Here is an 18,677-nt window from a genome sequence, read left to right on the forward strand (position 1 = left end):
TCTTTGGCATTACATGGTGTGGTCCTTGCTGACTGAAAGGGAAACCCCGATGTGACGGGAATGTTCCATAATGTGATGTGACATGGCAGTAGGGTTGGTACCACTATTTCAACACACAGACAACTGTTTTTGTAATATATATATATACATAAAAGTTTAATATTGCAGCAAGAAAATAATTATTTTGCATATTTACATATAGAAACAATAAAGAGACACCCATAGTAGAAAATAATTGTATTGCTTGTAATACAGGCAATGTAAAACTGCACTTTTTTTTTCTTTTCTTTATTTTTGCATTTTGGTTACATCCATTGTTAATTTTTTTTTGTGATTTTATGAGTTTTCAGAGTTTCATTAGCAAAAGACCATCATTGCCGTTTGTCACCATCATTACCGATTATTTTTACTTAAAAAGTGTTATAGCCAATCAATTAAAGTTACGTTCTGAGCTGTAGTGGGTTAAATACAGTGTATAGCAAGCTACTGTCGCCAGTTTTAAAAAAAAAAAAAAAAAAAACGTTCAAATCTGTATTTTGTACATGACAATATTGTAAATTCACATTTTTAAGAAAAATGTAAAATGAACAAAGATAAGTATATAGTGTATAACATGATCTCAGTGTTTTTGTAGACCTTTAAATGCAGAAAATGTTAGGAAACAATGAAGAACCAAAGCTGCAATATCATAAAACAACAGCTGCCCAGAGATCGCTTTGTAAAAACTCTGTCAAAACAAAAAGAGAAAATTGTATGAGTTTATGGTAAAAATGAGAAGTTTATATTTAGCAAAAACATAACAGTATTCGACAATGTGTGATTTTTTGCCTAAATACATTCTCCATTAATGCTGAATAAAATAATGTGAGTCACAGCACAGAACATATGTATTATGCTATTTATTTAGGTATAGGAATTTTATTTAACTGACTATAGTACGGTGTACATTTTAGGACATCGTCAGACCTCAGTCATACAATGACAAGGCGTCATGCCTCAGACTGAAAGGCTTCAGTCACAGGACAAAACGGCATTGTGCCTCAGACTGAAAGGCTTCAGGTCTCAAGAAAAACTATGTCAGGTGTCAGGTCTGGTGCAATTAGACATCGGACAAAACGGACTCAGATTAAAAGTTATCAGACAAAAAGGCATCAGCCGAAACGGACTCAGATTAAAAGTTATCAGACAAAAAGGCATCAGCCAAAACGGACTCAGATTAAAAGTTATCAGACAAAAAGGCATCAGCCGAAACGGACTCAGAATAAAAGTTATCAGACAAAAAGGCATCAGCCGAAACGGACTCAGATTAAAAGTTATCAGACAAAAAGACATCAGCCGAAAAGTTATCAGACAAAAAGGCATCAGCCGAAACGGACTCAGAATAAAAGTTATCAGACAAAAAGGCATCAGCCGAAACGGACTCAGATTAAAAGTTATCAGACAAAAAGGCATCAGCCGAAACGGACTCAGAATAAAAGTTATCAGACAAAAAGGCATCAGCCGAAACGGACTCAGATTAAAAGTTATCAGACAAAAAGGCATCAGCCGAAACGGACTCAGAATAAAAGTTATCAGACAAAAAGGCATCAGCCGAAACGGACTCAGAATAAAAGTTATCAGACAAAAAGACATCAGCCGAAAAGTTATCAGACAAAAAGACATCAGACTAAACGGACTCAGGTGGAATGTGACGTGTCGCGCTGCCCCGCCCCATATGACGTCACGCGGTTCATAACAAGCAAACTGGTGTGGAACGGTAGATGATGGCAGATGGAGGTAAGTCGCTCCTGATATATTTAATTTTAACGTTTTTAATTAAATGCTAAACTAATTCAGTTGTACACACAGGAGAACATGCATTTCATGAGTATTGTGTGCACGTTTAAAAGTTTGTAATATTGCAATTAGCTAACGTTAGCTTGTACGTTGGCAAACTGTAGTAACAAGTTAAAGTTATCGTTAAAATTAAATCAGGAGCGACTTACCTCCATCTGCCATCATCTACCATTCCACACCAGTTTGCTTGTTATGAACTGCATGACGTCATATGGGGCGGGGCAGCGCGACACGTCACACTCCACCTGAGTCCGTTTCGTCTGATGTCTTTTTGTCTGATAACTTTTCGGCTGATGTCTTTTTGTCTGATAACTTTTAATCTGAGTCCGTTTCGTCTGATGTCTTTTTGTCTGATAACTTTTCGGCTGATGTCTTTTTGTCTGATAACTTTTATTCTGAGTCCGTTTCGGCTGATGCCTTTTTGTCTGATAACTTTTAATCTGAGTCCGTTTCGTCTGATGTCTTTTTGTCTGATAACTTTTCGGCTGATGTCTTTTTGTCTGATAACTTTTAATCTGAGTCTGTTTCGTCTGATGTCTTTTTGTCTGATAACTTTTCGGCTGATGTCTTTTTGTCTGATAACTTTTAATCTGAGTCCGTTTTGTCCGATGTCTAATTGCACCAGACCTGACACCTGACATAGTTTTTCTTGAGACCTGAAGCCTTTCAGTCTGAGGCACGATGCCGTTTTGTCCTGTGACTGAAGCCTTTTAGTCTGAGGCATGACGCCTTGTCATTGTATGACTGAGGTCTGACGATGTCCTAAAATGTACACCGTACTAATGGCATAATTAATCAATAATTTGAACTTACTTGAAAAACCTCTTCTGGACAACTATAATCATGTGAGCAAGGAGGGAGGACTAGAGAGGTATTTGCAGCATAACTATACAGAACAAGACCAATCAGTGTCCCCACCAGGCCAGCAATACCAGAGATCAGACAGATGTTTAGCTTATAGAGAGAAAACCACATAATTGCTTATTAATGTGTATGTCGGAATAATTCACATCCAAAAAAGCTTTAGTTACTTGAATTTACCAGTGCTTTCCTAGGAGTTCTTTCAGATGCCATTCCAAAGGATCCAGCAATCACAGACTAATTGGAGAAGAACAACAACAACATCAGAATTAAAAGAAAAGGTTGGATTGTCATTGCACATTAAAGCAACTGTCAGAAGAAAAGGGTCACTGGGACTTGATGATATATGTATGTGTGTGTGTGTGTGTGTGTGTGTGTGTGTGTGTGTGTGTGTGTGTGTGTGTGTGTGTGTGTGTGTGTGTGTGTGTGTGTGTGTGCGTGTGCGTGTGTGTGTAAATGTTTATTTTGTGTATGCTCATTTGATATATTTTGTGTTTGTTCGTTTTGGCAAATCATAAGACTATGGCAATCATTCAAAGCATAACTGTATCGTAGTTATAAAATAAACATACCACAAAACCTGTACAGAGGGGGCACACAAACATATATTTCATATCAATGCTGGCGCTGTAAGTCGGCATAGTCAGGAGGAGCTGAAACAAACCTAGTAATATCACCATAACCTAGAGAGGGGAAAACATATGGTGAGAGAAAAAATTCAAACAAATATTCAACAACAAAAACATCTCAAAGAAAACTGTTACGATGACTAAGATCCCAAGCCCGTTATCTGGCTTCCTTAATGACCAAAAATTGGCCCACATCCACTTACTGCCACCACTTCAGGGTCATGAAACTTGAACAGACGGTGAAATTTGGGAGGATCCGAGTCAGCAGACTGCGTTTGAGTGCTTGACATCTTCAACAGTCAGCTAAAAATCAACCGGGGTACTGAAAAATAGGAACATTTCAAACAGTTCAACGATTATAATGGCTCCCTACAGTCTGAAATAATAGTGAGAGAGTCAGTATCAAACATGATCTGATCCCCCTGGATTAAAGGAACGTTTTGCGGGAATACAGATGTTGTAGGAGAAAAACATCTTTGTGAGGAGAGGAAGTGGGCGGATATAATACAGAAAATATGGCTGGAGAGAAGAGCAGCACAGCTTGATGCAATTCTGATTACTCAACAGCACCGCAGAGGACGGTTTAGGGTAAAAAAAAAAAAAAAACTTCACTGCACTATATTCATTTCCTTCAGAGGGCTTAACTGCCCAGATGTCCAAAACAGCTCCTTCCTTTTTATTTATTTATTTATTTATTTGTACAGCATAAAATCACAAATAGGCATGATAACCACTGTAAACCATTGCACACTTCAAGTGCACTTTTTTAGTTTCGGACATCATCATAAAATACACTATATATGTAGCTTTAGTATGCTTGATGTTATTGATAACTGTCTTATCAAATGTAATTTCCATTGAAATAATGTACGACCGACTCACCTCGAATGTAGATTCTGTGAATCCTAGTAAGCTCGTGACGGAGAGGAACAGAGCCGTTTATGAAGTGCTCGAAAACACTTAATAAAAGCTCCTATGGGGAGATGGGGGCTGGACAGACCCCCTTTCGTTGCGATGCTTGCATTTAAAAAAACGCAAGGGAGGGTCGAACTCTTTTTGTATTCTACAAAAAAAAAGAAGAGCAGATCTTTTATAGGGAATTATTGCGCACTTATAGGCGAGATTGCTCAACAGGAGAAGAAAAGGGTCCTGCCAGCACACTACAAACAGCTCAAAGAATCGACTCGAGCTGAATCCTTGCAGACTTTTTAGGTCAGCCTATCTCACTCATTCATGTGGAATTCTGCTGTGCGGGAACACTCGCTCTGAGTTTGTGGCCTTGACATTACTCAACTGTAACTTTAAAGACGTGTCGTATATTTGTTATCCCTTGTTGCAAACTTAACTTACTTGAAAACGAAGGATGACTTTGACTGTGACGACGGACTTGTCAGTGAATACTGGCTTAAATCGGGTAGAGGAAAAGCTGGAAGACAAACAAAAAGCTTTGCGGGACAGCATCGAGAAGGGGGAGCCCAAAATATTTGGGGTGAGTGAACGTCGTGTCATGGCTTCATTAATTTTAAAGGGCTCCGCACAGATTCTCGCAGGACGTGTTCTGGCATAAAAAAAGAAGTCAAATTGTAGTCAATTGTGGGTTTAATTTCTTGAATGAACTTCACAAAGCAAAACACACACACACACACACACACACACACACACACACACACACACACACACACACATATCTATACATAAAACAGGGCACAAGCATAAGACTTTAAAGTAGAATTTTATTGAACTCTGAGTTAATATAAATTCTATATTTCCAGTATGGCTGTCAGGAGTTCTGGCCCTATGTCCATTTTTTACCATTTTAAATCACTAGCCATTTTGGCTACTAGGCCAATAAATAGACCATACAAGTATAATTATGTTAAAGAAAATACAAATTAAAAACTACAAATAGTCCATGTAGCATATTAATTATAAAACAGATAATTCCTTTCTTGACTTCTGATTGGTTAATACACTATTCCAGTTTTAATGAACAAAAACATTTTGTGTCCTTAATATTTTAAGATATATGATGTACATTTTTAAAAGCACTAAGGCACTGGAGACCATTCTGTATTACGAACTAAAAGGATTACATGACTATATTCACAATTTGGCATGACAACTCATAACTGTAACATTGTCAGTCCGATGATGAAGACGAAAGGCAGAGAAGATCAAATATAAGTCCTTTTATTTAAATTCAAAGTAGACTCAGATTATCCAAAGTGTAGAAACAGCAACAAAACAGCGTGTAGCACGCAAGACTAAAAGTTTATGACAACGAAACTAACTAAACATAATTGTGACATAACGCCTCCTCCTGGAAGGTGTGACCTCGCGCCGTAACAGAAGAAATGAGGGAGGGATGGTGAGGGCTTCGGAGGTTGGCGAAGAGAAGGCAAAGGGTTGGTGAAAGGGGCAGACAGACAGACGAAAAAGATCAGGGAGCAGCCATGGTGGAGATGATGGGAGGAACCATGGAGGAGTGGATGGTGGCCTGTATCCAGGGTGTGGTACAGGCAGTCGACGATATTTCAGAGCGACCCAGGAGATGGCCATGATGGAGGTGATCCACTATGGCAGTGATGGAGGGAGGAGCCAAGATGGTAATTTGAGCCCGACCGACAGAGGTGACGGTGAGACCCAGGTGACGCCCGATGGACTGAGAGACCCGGCGACGTTGCTGGACCTGGACACCAAGGCGGAGTCCCGGCAACGAACGGCCGAAGTGGAGCCAGGGGCCGGTGGACCAAGGCAACGCTGGTGTGAGCAAGTACCCCGGTGAAGACTGAGCGTTGGAGGAGTCTGACGGAGCCGTAGGGGTGGAGAGCTGTAGTGCAGAAGACAGCCCGGAAGTCCATGGCAAGGGTGTGGCGACAACTGACCCAGGTGGAGCCGGTGGGACGAGGGAGCCCGGTGGAGCTGAAGGGATGAAGGTCCTGGGCGAAGCTGAGGGGGAAAGGAGCCAGGGTGGAGCCAACTCGTTGATAGACAGGGATGGTGGTGACAACACTGTGCTGGACGGAACTTGGACGGAGCGATGACGAAGACAAATCTTTGCTGGATGGGACCAGTGGTGTTAAAGGGATGTTTGTGCAGGAGGGGACCAGTGACAGAGAAGGGTTGTGGGTGGGCAGGGTTGGAAGCACTATCTCTGTACTAGTCTCTAAGCCATTCTTCCTCTTCCAGCTCCACTAAAATTCCCACAGGCACGGATGTACTGGCTGGCTCACACACCTGGACAGACGGGACCTCGTGCTTCTCTCCCGGGACAGACGAGGCTGCTGGCTCTGGCTCTGTAGCGGGCTTAGGCTCAGGCATGAGGTAGAGGTCATCCTCCACGTCGGCTGGGGGTAGACCTTGCAAAATCCTCCACATACTCCTCCAGGTCTCTTCCCCTGAAACAAAAATCAGGCCCCGTTGGGTTTGTAGGGGCACCCCATTGTGGTGACATTAAAGGAACACTCCACCGTTTTTTCATATTAAACTATGTTTTTCCCTTAACTAAGACGAGTTGATACATACCTCTCTCGTCTCAGTGCGTGCACTCAATCGCTCTGCCGTGCGGCGACACTTTGATAGCACTTAGTTTAGCGTATGGCGGAATAGCACTTGGGAGCACTTTTCCGCCATACATTATAGTTATCCTTTTTACCCGCTTAGAAAAGCGCCACATTTTATTTTGTGTCACCATACTAGGTCGTGTAACTACTCGTGTAACTGTATTTAAATAAGGAAAACGTGGAGGTGTTTGGTTGCTTCTAACTTCATCTCTGTTTGGATTACAATACCAATACCACTAACAATACCAGACCACTGAAGTGAGCACACAGAGGAACTTAAAGGTCCCGTTGCATGCGATTCCATGTTTCAAACTTTAGTTAGTGTGTAATGTTGCTGTTAGAGCATAAATAATATCTGTAAAATTATAAAGCTCAAAGTTCAATGCCAAGCGAGATATTTTATTTAACAGAAGTTGACTACAAAAAACGGCTCGATTGGACTACACCCCTCTACATCCTGCATTAGTGATGTCACCAGAACCGTTTCTTGACTAACCTCGCCCACAGGAATGCTCCCTCAACTCTACTGGCAACTTGCGCACTTCTTATAACTTAGCCTACTGTGTTTACTCAGCTCTTACGGTGATTTTCTGAAGTAAAACTGACGCTTCATCTTTTGTGTGATGTACAATAAACTTTATTAAACTCATCAGTACATGTTTGATCATCATTCAGACAGCAGACTTGTAGGCTATTAATAAATAATGGATACATAGCCTACAAGCAGATGACAAATACGTTATAATAACCGTAATTAAACTACTAAACCATACCTGTTTCATCTCTATACAGCACTCTGACTCTGTAGGCATTATTGTCCGACTCGAAATGAACGCCGTTACTGAGAGTTTCTGATATTATCATCATTCCGTGAGATGAATTTTTCCTGACAGACTGAGCACGAGCTCATGAAGCTCTGCCCCCTGTGTCGTCCAGCAGCACCTCATTTGCATTTAAAGGGGACACACTGAAACGGCTCGTTTTTCTGAGCCCCAAAAAATGTCAATTTAAACATGCTGTAAAAAATTATCTGTTGGGTATTTTGAGCTCAAACTTCACATACACACTCTGGGGACATCAGAGACTTATTTTACATCTTGTGAAAAGGGGCATAGAACGGGACCTTTAAATACACAGTGATAATGAGACAATGACAGCTGTGATGATTAATGAGTGTCCATGGAAACTGATGAGTGGCAGGAAACCGAACAAAGGAAACAGGCAACAGATGAATACAAACTAAAAGTCCATGAAAACAAAACTAACTAAACATAATTGTGACAATACCCTATTGCTTAATCCTCTGGTGCTCTTGTGTGGTGGTCAAAAATTAAAAAAATTTTTTAATTATTATTATTATTATTTCTATGAAATTGTTTACTATATTTTAGTTCAATAATGTTTTTAATATTTTGTATTTTTATGGGATTATATGGTACTGAATTATATTTATGCATTAGTTGTAATCCATTTATGCACAGTTTAACACAAACCAGAATATTTCCAACTTGTCATAATTCTTGAACGCTTTAGAGTACAAGTCCGGTCACTTTTTAAAGAAGACAATTGGCAGATTATTGCTGAATTGAAAAAAGTTAACTTTCGAATTTATAGTTTATTGTGACAAAAAAAGCACAAAATTGTTTTTATGAAATATATCATTATATATAATTATTTTCCAAAACATGTTTTACTCTAAACTCTTAACTGTGAGAAAATCAAAGCCATAAATCTAAACAAGCTGTGTTCCAAACTTTTCCACTAGATACAATTTGTCTCCCATTCATTTCCAATGCACAAGTGTGACTTTTTTTTTTTTTTTTTTTTTTTTGAGGATGATTTAAAGGTAGGTCAGGCTTTTGTTTGATAAACGACATTTGTTATACTGGTTGAAACTCTCTTCACATCCTGATAGCAATCAATAATAGGAGTGATCTGAATATAAAAAATCATATCATATGGAAATCAAAGGACCAAAAATAAGTTCTTCCAATCATTGCATTTGGTCTGAATGACAGGATGTGCTGCTAGTCAACTTATGTATTTCCATGCTATGTGTTCATGTGTTTTGGATGTGACGTGGCTTTGGAGAGGGAGTGTGAAATCTAAAGCTTGGTTTGTACTCGCCACGTCCGCACGAGCGCGAAGGACTGGTGCGCGTCAAAAATTACATCATTGCTGTGTGGGGTCGAGACCCCATTTCGTGTGGCGGTGAGCACGGCATTTTTGTAACTTGTAACTTTGCGTGCGGGTGAAGCAGTCGATTCTGTTCCCTATCGGAATTCCTGTTCCCTTTACAAATCATGCGTAGTTGCCGTGTTACCATGCGTACCATCAGAACTGAATGTGAATACGAGCAGAGCCCGTCTACGGCCTTATTAGACGCTCTCTGATACGAGCAAGAAGCACAACAGGATGTACGGGAAGCCAAAAGGTTAAAAAAGATTGTATTTTTTCCCGAAATTTAAGCGGGTTTTTTATTGTTTTTATTTATTTTTTTATTAGAAGCGAGTTTTCCCCCATCTGTCAATTCAATCCAGATTATGTATTTTCTAATTTAAAACGTTATTACAGATTTCAATGTAATGTTTATTGAGGCTTTGATTTATTAAGGTTAAGGCTTTGACATGCAATGTCAGCAGACACAGGGGGAACAGGAATTCCGGTAGGGAACAGAATTGACTGTTACAGCGGCTCCGCTTCCGAAGATGCATGACTTCGAGCCGTTTCTGGTATTGCTGGTACGTCTGTCTTACAGGCACACAGTTTGCCCTTGTTGAGATTAATTGCTTACATTTACATAATGAGCCTTCAGTAGCAGAAATAAGCATGTTTAATAAAAATATACATGAAATTAAATAATAATGGTTGATGATGGTTAGAAAATATTTAAAAGATTGTTGTTTAATTTAGTTTTTATACATCTGTTCTCATATCCATATATTTAGTTTTAATGTCACATACTAATCTCAGGGTTTACTGGATTTTACATGATTCTTTGGTTCTTTTGTAGCGTGGGTTTGGTGAAGTGTAATAGAAAAAAAACATCCACATGTGTACCTTACTTCTCACTGCTGCTTCCTGGTGGTTTAGACAGAGAACAATTACTTAGAGCGGAAGCTCGTGGTGCGGAGCCAGGCAAAAGTATAAACAAGGCTTAGGCTAATGCTTTCAAAGCTAGCTTGCTGTTGCTAACCTCTCCGAAATTGCGTACCATACCTTTAACCTTTTTTTTCGGATCATGTCTATGATTTTTTTTTTTTTTTTTTTTTGCATATAGCAAGTGCCAAAAACCTTCCCGCGCTGCGTCAAATCCGACCAATGAGATTGGCGCTTTTGCTCACGTGTCTGGAGCTTCTGAAGTTACAGTAAAACACAACTTGGGGGCGCTCAAACACAAAACGGTCTTGTCGAGCACACATACGTAACGGCGAAGAAGATATACGCCGAGTAGCGTCTAAACACTGCTGGGAAGAAATAAATAAGACGAGGAAGATGCAAGGCAAGATGAATGTAGAGCTGCTGGTCTCGTTGGTGTCGGAACATAAAGAACTATATGACAAACGCGACGAAGACTACAAAAATCTTGATAAAAGAGAACTGTTATGGAGTGGTATTAAGCGCCATCTAATGTCAGGGAATGAATTTGCATGTTCACTCGGCTCATCGTCAGCGAAAATCGCTTGGGTGTGAACACAAAAAACGCGTTGAAAAACGCTGACGAATTTCACGCGCGATATTCGCCGACGTTTAACGCTTCGTGACTAAACAAAGGGCGCCAATGTGAGTGTGCACACCGACGTGAAAAACGGCACGCGTAAAAGCGTCATTTTAAAAAAAAACGCCTCGGGTTCGTTTTTTTGGTTTGACACGCCGCGTCAAAAACTATCCGACCAATGAGATTGGCGCTTTTGCTCACGTGTCTGGAGCTTCTGAAGTTACAGTAAAACACAACTTGGGGGCGCTCAAACACAAAACGGTCTTGCCGAGCACACATACGTAAAGGCGAAGAAGATATACAGGGAATGAATTTGCATGTTCACTCGGCTCATCGTCAGGGAAAATCGCTTGGGTGTGAACACAAAAAACGCGTTGAAAAACACTGGCGAATAACGCGCACCAATATTCGTTCCCGTGTGTACGGGCCTTTAGGGTAAACAGAACAGAACCAACATGAAAGTTTGCAAATATATTTAATTCAAGATTTTAAAGTACAACATAATTCGAGAATTTATTCTGATTCAAGGGGAATCAGAAGGCCAAATCCTGACTGAGCGAGAGGTGGAGCTGGGGATGGAGGAGGGTAATTAGCTCCTGAGAAACGCAATAGCTGCTGATAATACTGAAGGAGCTTATATGTGTATACAGTGATAGGCGTCGTATTCCTATAGGTAGATGTGGATCAGCTGATGAGAGCTTGACTAATGTGACCTGCCAGAACTAACGCTACGCTTGATAATTATAGAAGAATGAACATTTTGGTTTAAAATTACAAATTTAAAAACTTAATAGCAGCTCAAACTGATTGAAATTTCATGTCAACTGAATTATAAAGTTATATATTTTACTTTGAGATGCACAAATTTCTTACTGGGCCATTTTTCTTGCTTTTTTTGTGTCTTTCATAGGTCTCTCAGATAGTAATAGGATTGCTGATCATCTCCTATTCTACACCTCTGCTTTCTACAGAGATCACAATGATACTTAACTTTGGTGTGCCATGGTGGAGTGGCCTTATGGTAAATCACACTAATAAGCCTATGATGTAATAAACCTAGGATGTTACATAATGGATTAAGGTGATGACAAAGTATTCAGTGAAATGTACAGTATTCTGCATATCCACCAACCATGGACCTATGACTAAACTTTATTCTTTCCTTTTTTTCAAACAGTTTGTCATTTCAGGCACAGCTGCAATAGCAGTGGATAAAATTGCCACCATGAAGACAGTGAGTTTGAACTTACACCAGGACAGACTAACAAGCCTGTGTTAGGGCATAATCTAGATACAGCATATAGAGTTTGTGTATTCTAATGTAATTCAGTCATGACCAATAATCAAATACAAAGGCTTCACAAAAGCAAGGACATGTGTAAAAGTTTCTGTCTCCAAAGACCAATTCACTTACATGTTTGAAAAAGACAAAAATGATGAAAGTTTCTCTTGTCTTTATAGGTCTCTGTTTGCTTGGCAGTCTCTTTTGTGACCATAATCATCTCAGTTCTTGCACTTATCCTATACTATGTTGACATTGCTTCCAATCCGGCAACCAAATGCCATATAGGACCAGACCAGTTGTGTGACCAACAGTATTATGCCACTGTATGTATCTCATACCCCCTCATATGTGAGAGTTCTATTATATTATATTATGTAAAGAAAATGAAACAGTTGTATATTGTAGTAAGTACTCTTTCTTCAAAACAGAGATTCAGCACAGGAATGAAGATAACCATCTCAGTGGTCAATATTGTCCAGACAGCACTGTCCTCTGCTTTCACAGCTATACTGTATAATCAGAGGAGGAACTTTACAGACTATGCGGTAAGAGGAAAAAAATGGTTTATTATATTTATTTATTTATTTTTAAATATTTTATATTATTGATTTTTGTATTGTCTATAATTCATATGAACTTGTGATTTAATGATGATTTATTCCATAGAAAAACAAAGCTTAGTCTTGATCGGATTTGATGTCAAATGTTTTGTTTTCATAGTGTTTTGGCAAAATGACCATGAAAACGTGTGTTCTTTTCTGCACTTCTATTCAGAATTACATTAGGAAAAAAGTTTAATATGGAAACAATAAACTTTTTACAAACACTATGAAATGTTGTGTTATATTTTAAGAACATTTAGGATCAAATTCAAAGTGTTTTAAAGCTGGTTTGCTAATATGCACCGTATTGATTTTTCTCTTCTCTCTCCCTCTCAGACCCTAGGTGAAAGACATCCTGAGTAGGATGCTGATCATCCCACGAATGACATTTGTACCCCCATGTATGACAGTTGTACCCCTCATGTATCACATTTCTGGATTTTAATCAGAGGTCCTCAAACTAACCTATCCACTTCACATGTGTGGTTTTTCTTAACCAATGTAATGCTGTGCAAGAATGCAATGCACTGAAATGTTGTATTTTAAGTGAAAATTAATTGAAAGTGAATTGTATATTTTTTTTTTATCTAATATCATCAATATAAACGTCTAAATATGTTTTTTTTATTAAAGTTACATTTCAAGTTTAAAGGTAATATTTTGTTGTTTTATTTTATTTACAATAAATTCTGATCATTACATTAACACTAACGATGACCTTTCACTAACCATTGTTCGCCAACACTTGAACTATTAACACATTCTATTCTATTCTATTCTATTCTATTCTATTCTATTCTATTCTATTCTATTTATTTATAAAAATAAATAAATAAAAATAAAAACCTTGCTACGTGTTTAGGCCTAGCCTACTGTGCTAGACTAACTGGGACTTGTCTCAGCACTTTTTGCACTAAAAAGCGTCTGCTAAATGATTAAATGTAAATGTTAGCTAAGGTGCTAAAAAACAAGACCGTTTCTGTTCAGGGCCATTCGTCAGTCACATAACAAGACCATAGAATAATTAGCTTACGATGATAAGGGTTTGCTCGTGAATATTAATAGGCTAATGTGATGTGATAGTTCCGAGTTGTTAGACTGATTTTAAAGCTGTCGAATTGCCAACTTCCAGAAGAAAAGCTTGGCACACGAAATACTAGTCAAAGGGAAAAGTAAATAAATAAATTGATTTATAAAATAAATTATGTTTAGAAGCTACATCGAGCAATAAGACGTGAATCATCAGCTGGAAGACTGGATACATTGTGGGATCCTGACAATCCTAGGCAAAATACACTACGTGTGCATTGCAGTAAACATTTTGTAACTGGTAAGTCAAATATCCAAATATCAGTTTTATATATTATATTTCTGTAAGCTAACTCTCCAGTGGGCGTAGTTCTCAGAATAATATGACACGTTGCGCTCTGTCTCGCCTGGATCCACTTTTGTGTCCTTCTTCATCGCTCGGTTTTGGGGGTCGAGACGAGAGCTTATAAAAACTTATGATATTTCTGTTTTGTTTTAGCTTGTTTGCTGTACACCCTGTCACATAGCAGCTTTTAGACATTTTTTTAAGTAAGAAATGACAAAGAGGCAGCTTCACGTCGTTTTTTTTTTTTTTTTTTGTGAGCGTGGCCTAGATGCGCTCTGTCTATTAAATATTCATGAGCTGTTCCCAAGTAGCAGCCAGAATTCGTTCGTTGCTAACAACAGACGGCGTGACGGACCTCCCTGAAATAAGCTATTTTTTGGCTGAATATATATTACACATCAGTTTCTACTAGATTTAAGGTTTGTTTCGTCACATGGCAAGTGAATTTTTATAAAACGAAGGGCAAGATAAAACATTATGCCTACTCAGTGAAGTGGTCTCAAACTCAGCTCCTGCGGCCACTGTCCTGCAGAGTTCAGCTCCAACCAGCTCATAAGCAGTTTCTAGCAATCCTGGAGAGCTTGTTTAGCTGGGCCAGGAGTGTTTTAGGGTTGCAGATAAACTCTGCGGGGCAGTGGTCCTCCGGGAACTGAATTTGAGACCACTGCCTTAGCATGTTGTTGTGCTGTGTTAGGTGGTAACGTTAAGGCTCTTTTATCGGAACATCAGCTTACAAGTAGCAGCTAACGTTACTGTAACATGATTTGTAACTTAGTCCATCAAATCTAGCCTAATAATGGTGAGTGTAATGATTCGAGTAACGTTAAGTGACGCTAGAATGCTCTTTGGAGCCAATTGACATTTGCTTGTTTTGTCCCGTATATCAAAGACAATTTAGGGATGTGATTAAAAAAAAAATAATTAAATTGTTGATTTTGTTTCTGTGAGCATGACTGTTTCTAGAACTTTTTTTAAGTAACAATTCACCTTCCTTTCCGTCCCTCTCATAGTTTATGTGATGCGGAGAGCTAAGGGAGATGACTATATCTTTAGGCCCATCATCATTGATGGAGTGGTGGTCCGAGACAAAAAGTTCCTGCAAAGACTGGGCAAAGTGCTGAAACTTCATTGGCTACATGGCAAAAGTGAAGAGGCATGAACAGACTCACTTGCATACAGTATCCAATTACTTCATAGTTTGGAAAATTAGCAATGACTATACAGATATGGGGCCGTATTAACAAAGAATTTTATTGTACCATTAAGAGTCCTCCTACGAGTTCCTGGCTAGGAGTTTTAGCTTAAAACCTGTTCACAAAACTCTTAAAAGCCAAGGAACTCCTAATATAAGATTGAGGCGGATTTGACCTCATTGCTATGGATGATGTGATTTTTTTAAATTGCACACATCAGTGTAGCAGACAGACAGCGGGAAGGAGAAATAAAGATAGAAATATATAACTATATCAAATGCAATCACCATTTTATGTATATATATATATATATATATATATATATATATATATATATATATATATATATATATATATACACCCACACACACACATATATGCTTTTTGTACCTGTATACAACATCATCATGATGGAAATACAGAAGCACAAAAGATAAGACAAAGTCAAACTGGACTGACTGTTTAAAACTATGAAAACACCTTTGCGATACATGTGATTCCTTTTTTAAAAGGTCGATGTCAGTGTAATATTCATATATATTTACTCAGCTGCAACGCTCATTGAAAACAGCAGGCATGCTTTGGATCTTTTCTGAGTTTTTCTTCAGGGGGACTTTTAAGCTGTTCTAGGTTAAGGAGCTACTTTTAACGTTAAATAAATTAATTCAATTAAATGAAGTGAATTACTCTTAGATGACAATTTTTTCAGTCCTAAAATTAGGAGCAACACAGCCCTATTTTTAAAGAGTTGCTCCTAAATTTCCTCAGTAGGGGCAAATTTTAGCTTTAAGATTTTTTTTGTTAATACGGCCCCTGTTATTGAAAGGAATATCTGTGCAGACACCTATAATATAACATTATAGCTTTGATTCCAGCCTGACTTGATGTTTAAACAAATTTAGAACAATTTCACCTTTTCAGTAATAGCATGTATAGTTAGGCTTTACTTATCCTATGTTCATAGGCTTGAGTTTATACCTTGCTCTCTCTCAGATAAGGAAATCGTTCGTTGACAGAATCATTCCTTCTTTTGCTTGCCGAGCTGTGGAAAACAACGATTTCATCTCACTAAGTGTCCTCCTAGAGAAGGTTACTAAACTTCACATTTCCTAAACTAAAAATGTGGACAGCAAATATTTTGAATTCCAACCTATTTCATTCCCAGTGTGATTTATTTATTTTTTAAACCTCTTCAGATGGATGCCAGTTGTGAAACCTATGACAAATTCACACCCCTTCATACAGCATGTGAGTTGGGGAATTTAGAGATGATTAATTTCTTGCTGTCAAAGGGGGTGTCTCCTTATCACAAGGACCGCTTTGGAAACTGCCCAATGTACTTGGCCATTAAAAACAGGTACACACAGAGTACACGTGTGATCTGAAATGGGTTGTAGACTCTAGAACTGCAGTGATTAGTTAATTCAGCTGACATTTTTGACTAGTAAAACGTCAACTTTTATTTCATCTATCACCATTTAGAGTTGGCTCTGTCTGGCTTTATAGACTGCTGTAGGGGTGATGTATTTTCGTCTGCCAAAACACATAAATTATTTAGCTATATAATATAATTTTAGGAAAATATTAAATAAAAACTGCTAAAGTTTAGTCAGAAGTTTAATGATGGTGACGTTGAAGTCATGCGTTCGTGTTGTAGTTCGTTTTTGGCCTTTAGCTTTTTACTTTTGGCGATTGTATTTAGACATCAAGTTTCATAAAAATTGCTTTCATGTGTGAAGATTATCATGATGTGCAAAACGTGTAAGAACCTTGACTTTTGTTAGTCTCATAGCTTTTTTCTGCAATACCATAAAAATCCTATTGGGTTTATGTTGAGGGAACTAGGCCTACAAAAACATGTCATCCCTGCAGCACTCCACTGACAGCAGCTCATTTATCCTATACTATCTCACGCTGAATTCTTACTCAATGTAATTCAAACTAACATTGGGGGCATAAATTAATCATCACAGCTGAATCTGTGTTTCTTTTAGGCAGTGTCGTGCTGTTAAACTCCTGAGATTAAAAGGAGTCACTGTTAAACTACAGACTGTGAGAATTGCCATGGAAATGATCCAGTAAGCATTTACCATGGAGTATCTCACATATAAATTTTACAGCACAACGCATGTTTCTTATTAATATAATTTTCCATATCAATAAGCTTCAATAAGCTAAGGTAATAAGAGTCAGTAAGCTTATTTTTGTTTAACCTCTCACTCAACAGAGCGGTACAGAACAGAGATTACCCTCTGCTGCGTGCTTGGTTTCTATCAGGAGTTGACATGGACGCTAAAGACTATAATGAACGCACTGTAATGCATGAGGCGGTTTATCTGGGAGATAAATCTATGATCGGCAGACTACTGGAACATGGAGCCACACCACTGGTATGAACTGCTTTCTTATTGGACAGTTAATGGTAAATGTCTGACACTAGATAAACGTTTGGATTTACTCTTTCTCTCCATTTCTCCAGGAGAGAGATGTGTGGGGTCAGACAGCCATGGATAATGCTCAAAATGACACAACGATCATGGCTCTTTTTGAGCTTTTTTGCACAATGCGTCTATCTGCTGTTTAAGGCAGAACATTCACACAAATATAAAATGTTATGATAATAACAATAATAGAAAAAAAGTATTTTATCAGAAACCTTTTTAATTGATCTTTTTTGTGAATTTGTATTTTTCTCTCAATCTGCTGTATTGTATTTGTAGGAGGAAAAATAAATAGCCTAAACTACTAATAAATAATAATTATAAATAAATCTATGACAGTACCAATGTGTGTCATGATGTTGGCTTATAGTGTGCACACTATTCTTTATGTGTTTCACAATTTTTTTACTGGAAAGAGGTTTTTGGCAAACGGTTCGAAAATGTCATGCATAAGGACAATATGGGTTCAGACCCAATAGATCTACTTCAATGGCCATAATTGATGCCACAGAAGAAATATCGAAGGCTTTAACAAATAAAAAACATGCAATAGGAATTTTTATTGATCTCAAAAAAGCTTTTGATACCATCAACCATCATATACTACTTAAGAAATTAGAACGATATGGAATACGGGGGGTGGCTGGGAAATGGGTGAAAAGTTATTTGAGCGACAGAGTACAGTATGTCCAAATGGGTGAACTCTCTTCTGGATGTCTTGACATTGCTTGTGGTGTCCCCCAGGGGTTAGTATTGGGCCCCAAATTATTTCATTTGTATATTAATGATATTTTTAATGTTTCTCAATTGGTTAAATGTGTATTGTATGCTGATGATACAAACATTTTCTATAGTAATGACAATTTGGAGCGACTTATTAGCATTGTAAACAAAGAACTAAGTAAATTTAAAAAATGGATGGAAAGTAATAAATTATCCTTAAACCTAGAAAAATCTAAAGTGATGTGTTTTAGTATCAAGCTGACTCACAGAAACTGGTTGAGATAGACGGAGTACACATTGAAAATGTTCAGGAAATAACATTTTTAGGTGTAACGATAGACCATAAGTTAAGTTGGAATGCCCACATCAGACATATAACTATTAAAGTCTCCAAAAGCCTTGCTATAATTAGTAGATTTAAACATATCCTTGATTATAATGCACTCCATAC

The 18,677-nt window shown here is 38.1% G+C and overlaps 3 protein-coding genes across 3 annotated transcripts; 2 read left to right on the forward strand and 1 right to left on the reverse strand.

The window, feature by feature from the left end:
* Window positions 1-126: 126 nt before the first annotated feature.
* LOC308687586 (uncharacterized protein) lies at window positions 127-4,351 on the reverse strand. The gene is made up of 6 exons (XM_081360216.1): window positions 4,209-4,351; window positions 3,530-3,648; window positions 3,270-3,380; window positions 2,878-2,934; window positions 2,650-2,790; window positions 127-727 (listed from the first exon to the last, which is right to left on the reverse strand). Exons 2-6 carry the CDS (start codon window positions 3,614-3,616, stop codon window positions 620-622), a joined length of 504 nt encoding a protein of 167 aa, XP_081216342.1. The 5' UTR covers window positions 3,617-3,648; window positions 4,209-4,351; the 3' UTR covers window positions 127-619.
* Window positions 4,352-4,682: 331 nt separating this feature from the next.
* tmem176 (transmembrane protein 176) lies at window positions 4,683-13,203 on the forward strand. The gene is made up of 6 exons (XM_081360215.1): window positions 4,683-4,815; window positions 11,518-11,628; window positions 11,785-11,841; window positions 12,069-12,215; window positions 12,321-12,437; window positions 12,831-13,203. Exons 1-6 carry the CDS (start codon window positions 4,690-4,692, stop codon window positions 12,855-12,857), a joined length of 585 nt encoding a protein of 194 aa, XP_081216341.1. The 5' UTR covers window positions 4,683-4,689; the 3' UTR covers window positions 12,858-13,203.
* A 967-nt stretch (window positions 13,204-14,170) lies between these two features.
* Window positions 14,171-17,843, forward strand: LOC308687583 (L-asparaginase-like). Its single transcript, XM_081360212.1, has 7 exons — window positions 14,171-14,288; window positions 14,880-15,022; window positions 16,056-16,151; window positions 16,259-16,419; window positions 17,057-17,140; window positions 17,290-17,452; window positions 17,542-17,843. The coding sequence occupies exons 2-7, from the start codon at window positions 14,888-14,890 to the stop codon at window positions 17,644-17,646; spliced, it is 744 nt and encodes a 247-aa protein (XP_081216338.1). The 5' UTR covers window positions 14,171-14,288; window positions 14,880-14,887; the 3' UTR covers window positions 17,647-17,843.
* Window positions 17,844-18,677: the final 834 nt, after the last annotated feature.

Source organism: Scardinius erythrophthalmus (genome assembly GCF_964197995.2).
Source record: "Scardinius erythrophthalmus genome assembly, chromosome: 3".
In the NCBI taxonomy this organism is placed as follows: Eukaryota; Metazoa; Chordata; class Actinopteri; order Cypriniformes; family Leuciscidae; genus Scardinius; species Scardinius erythrophthalmus.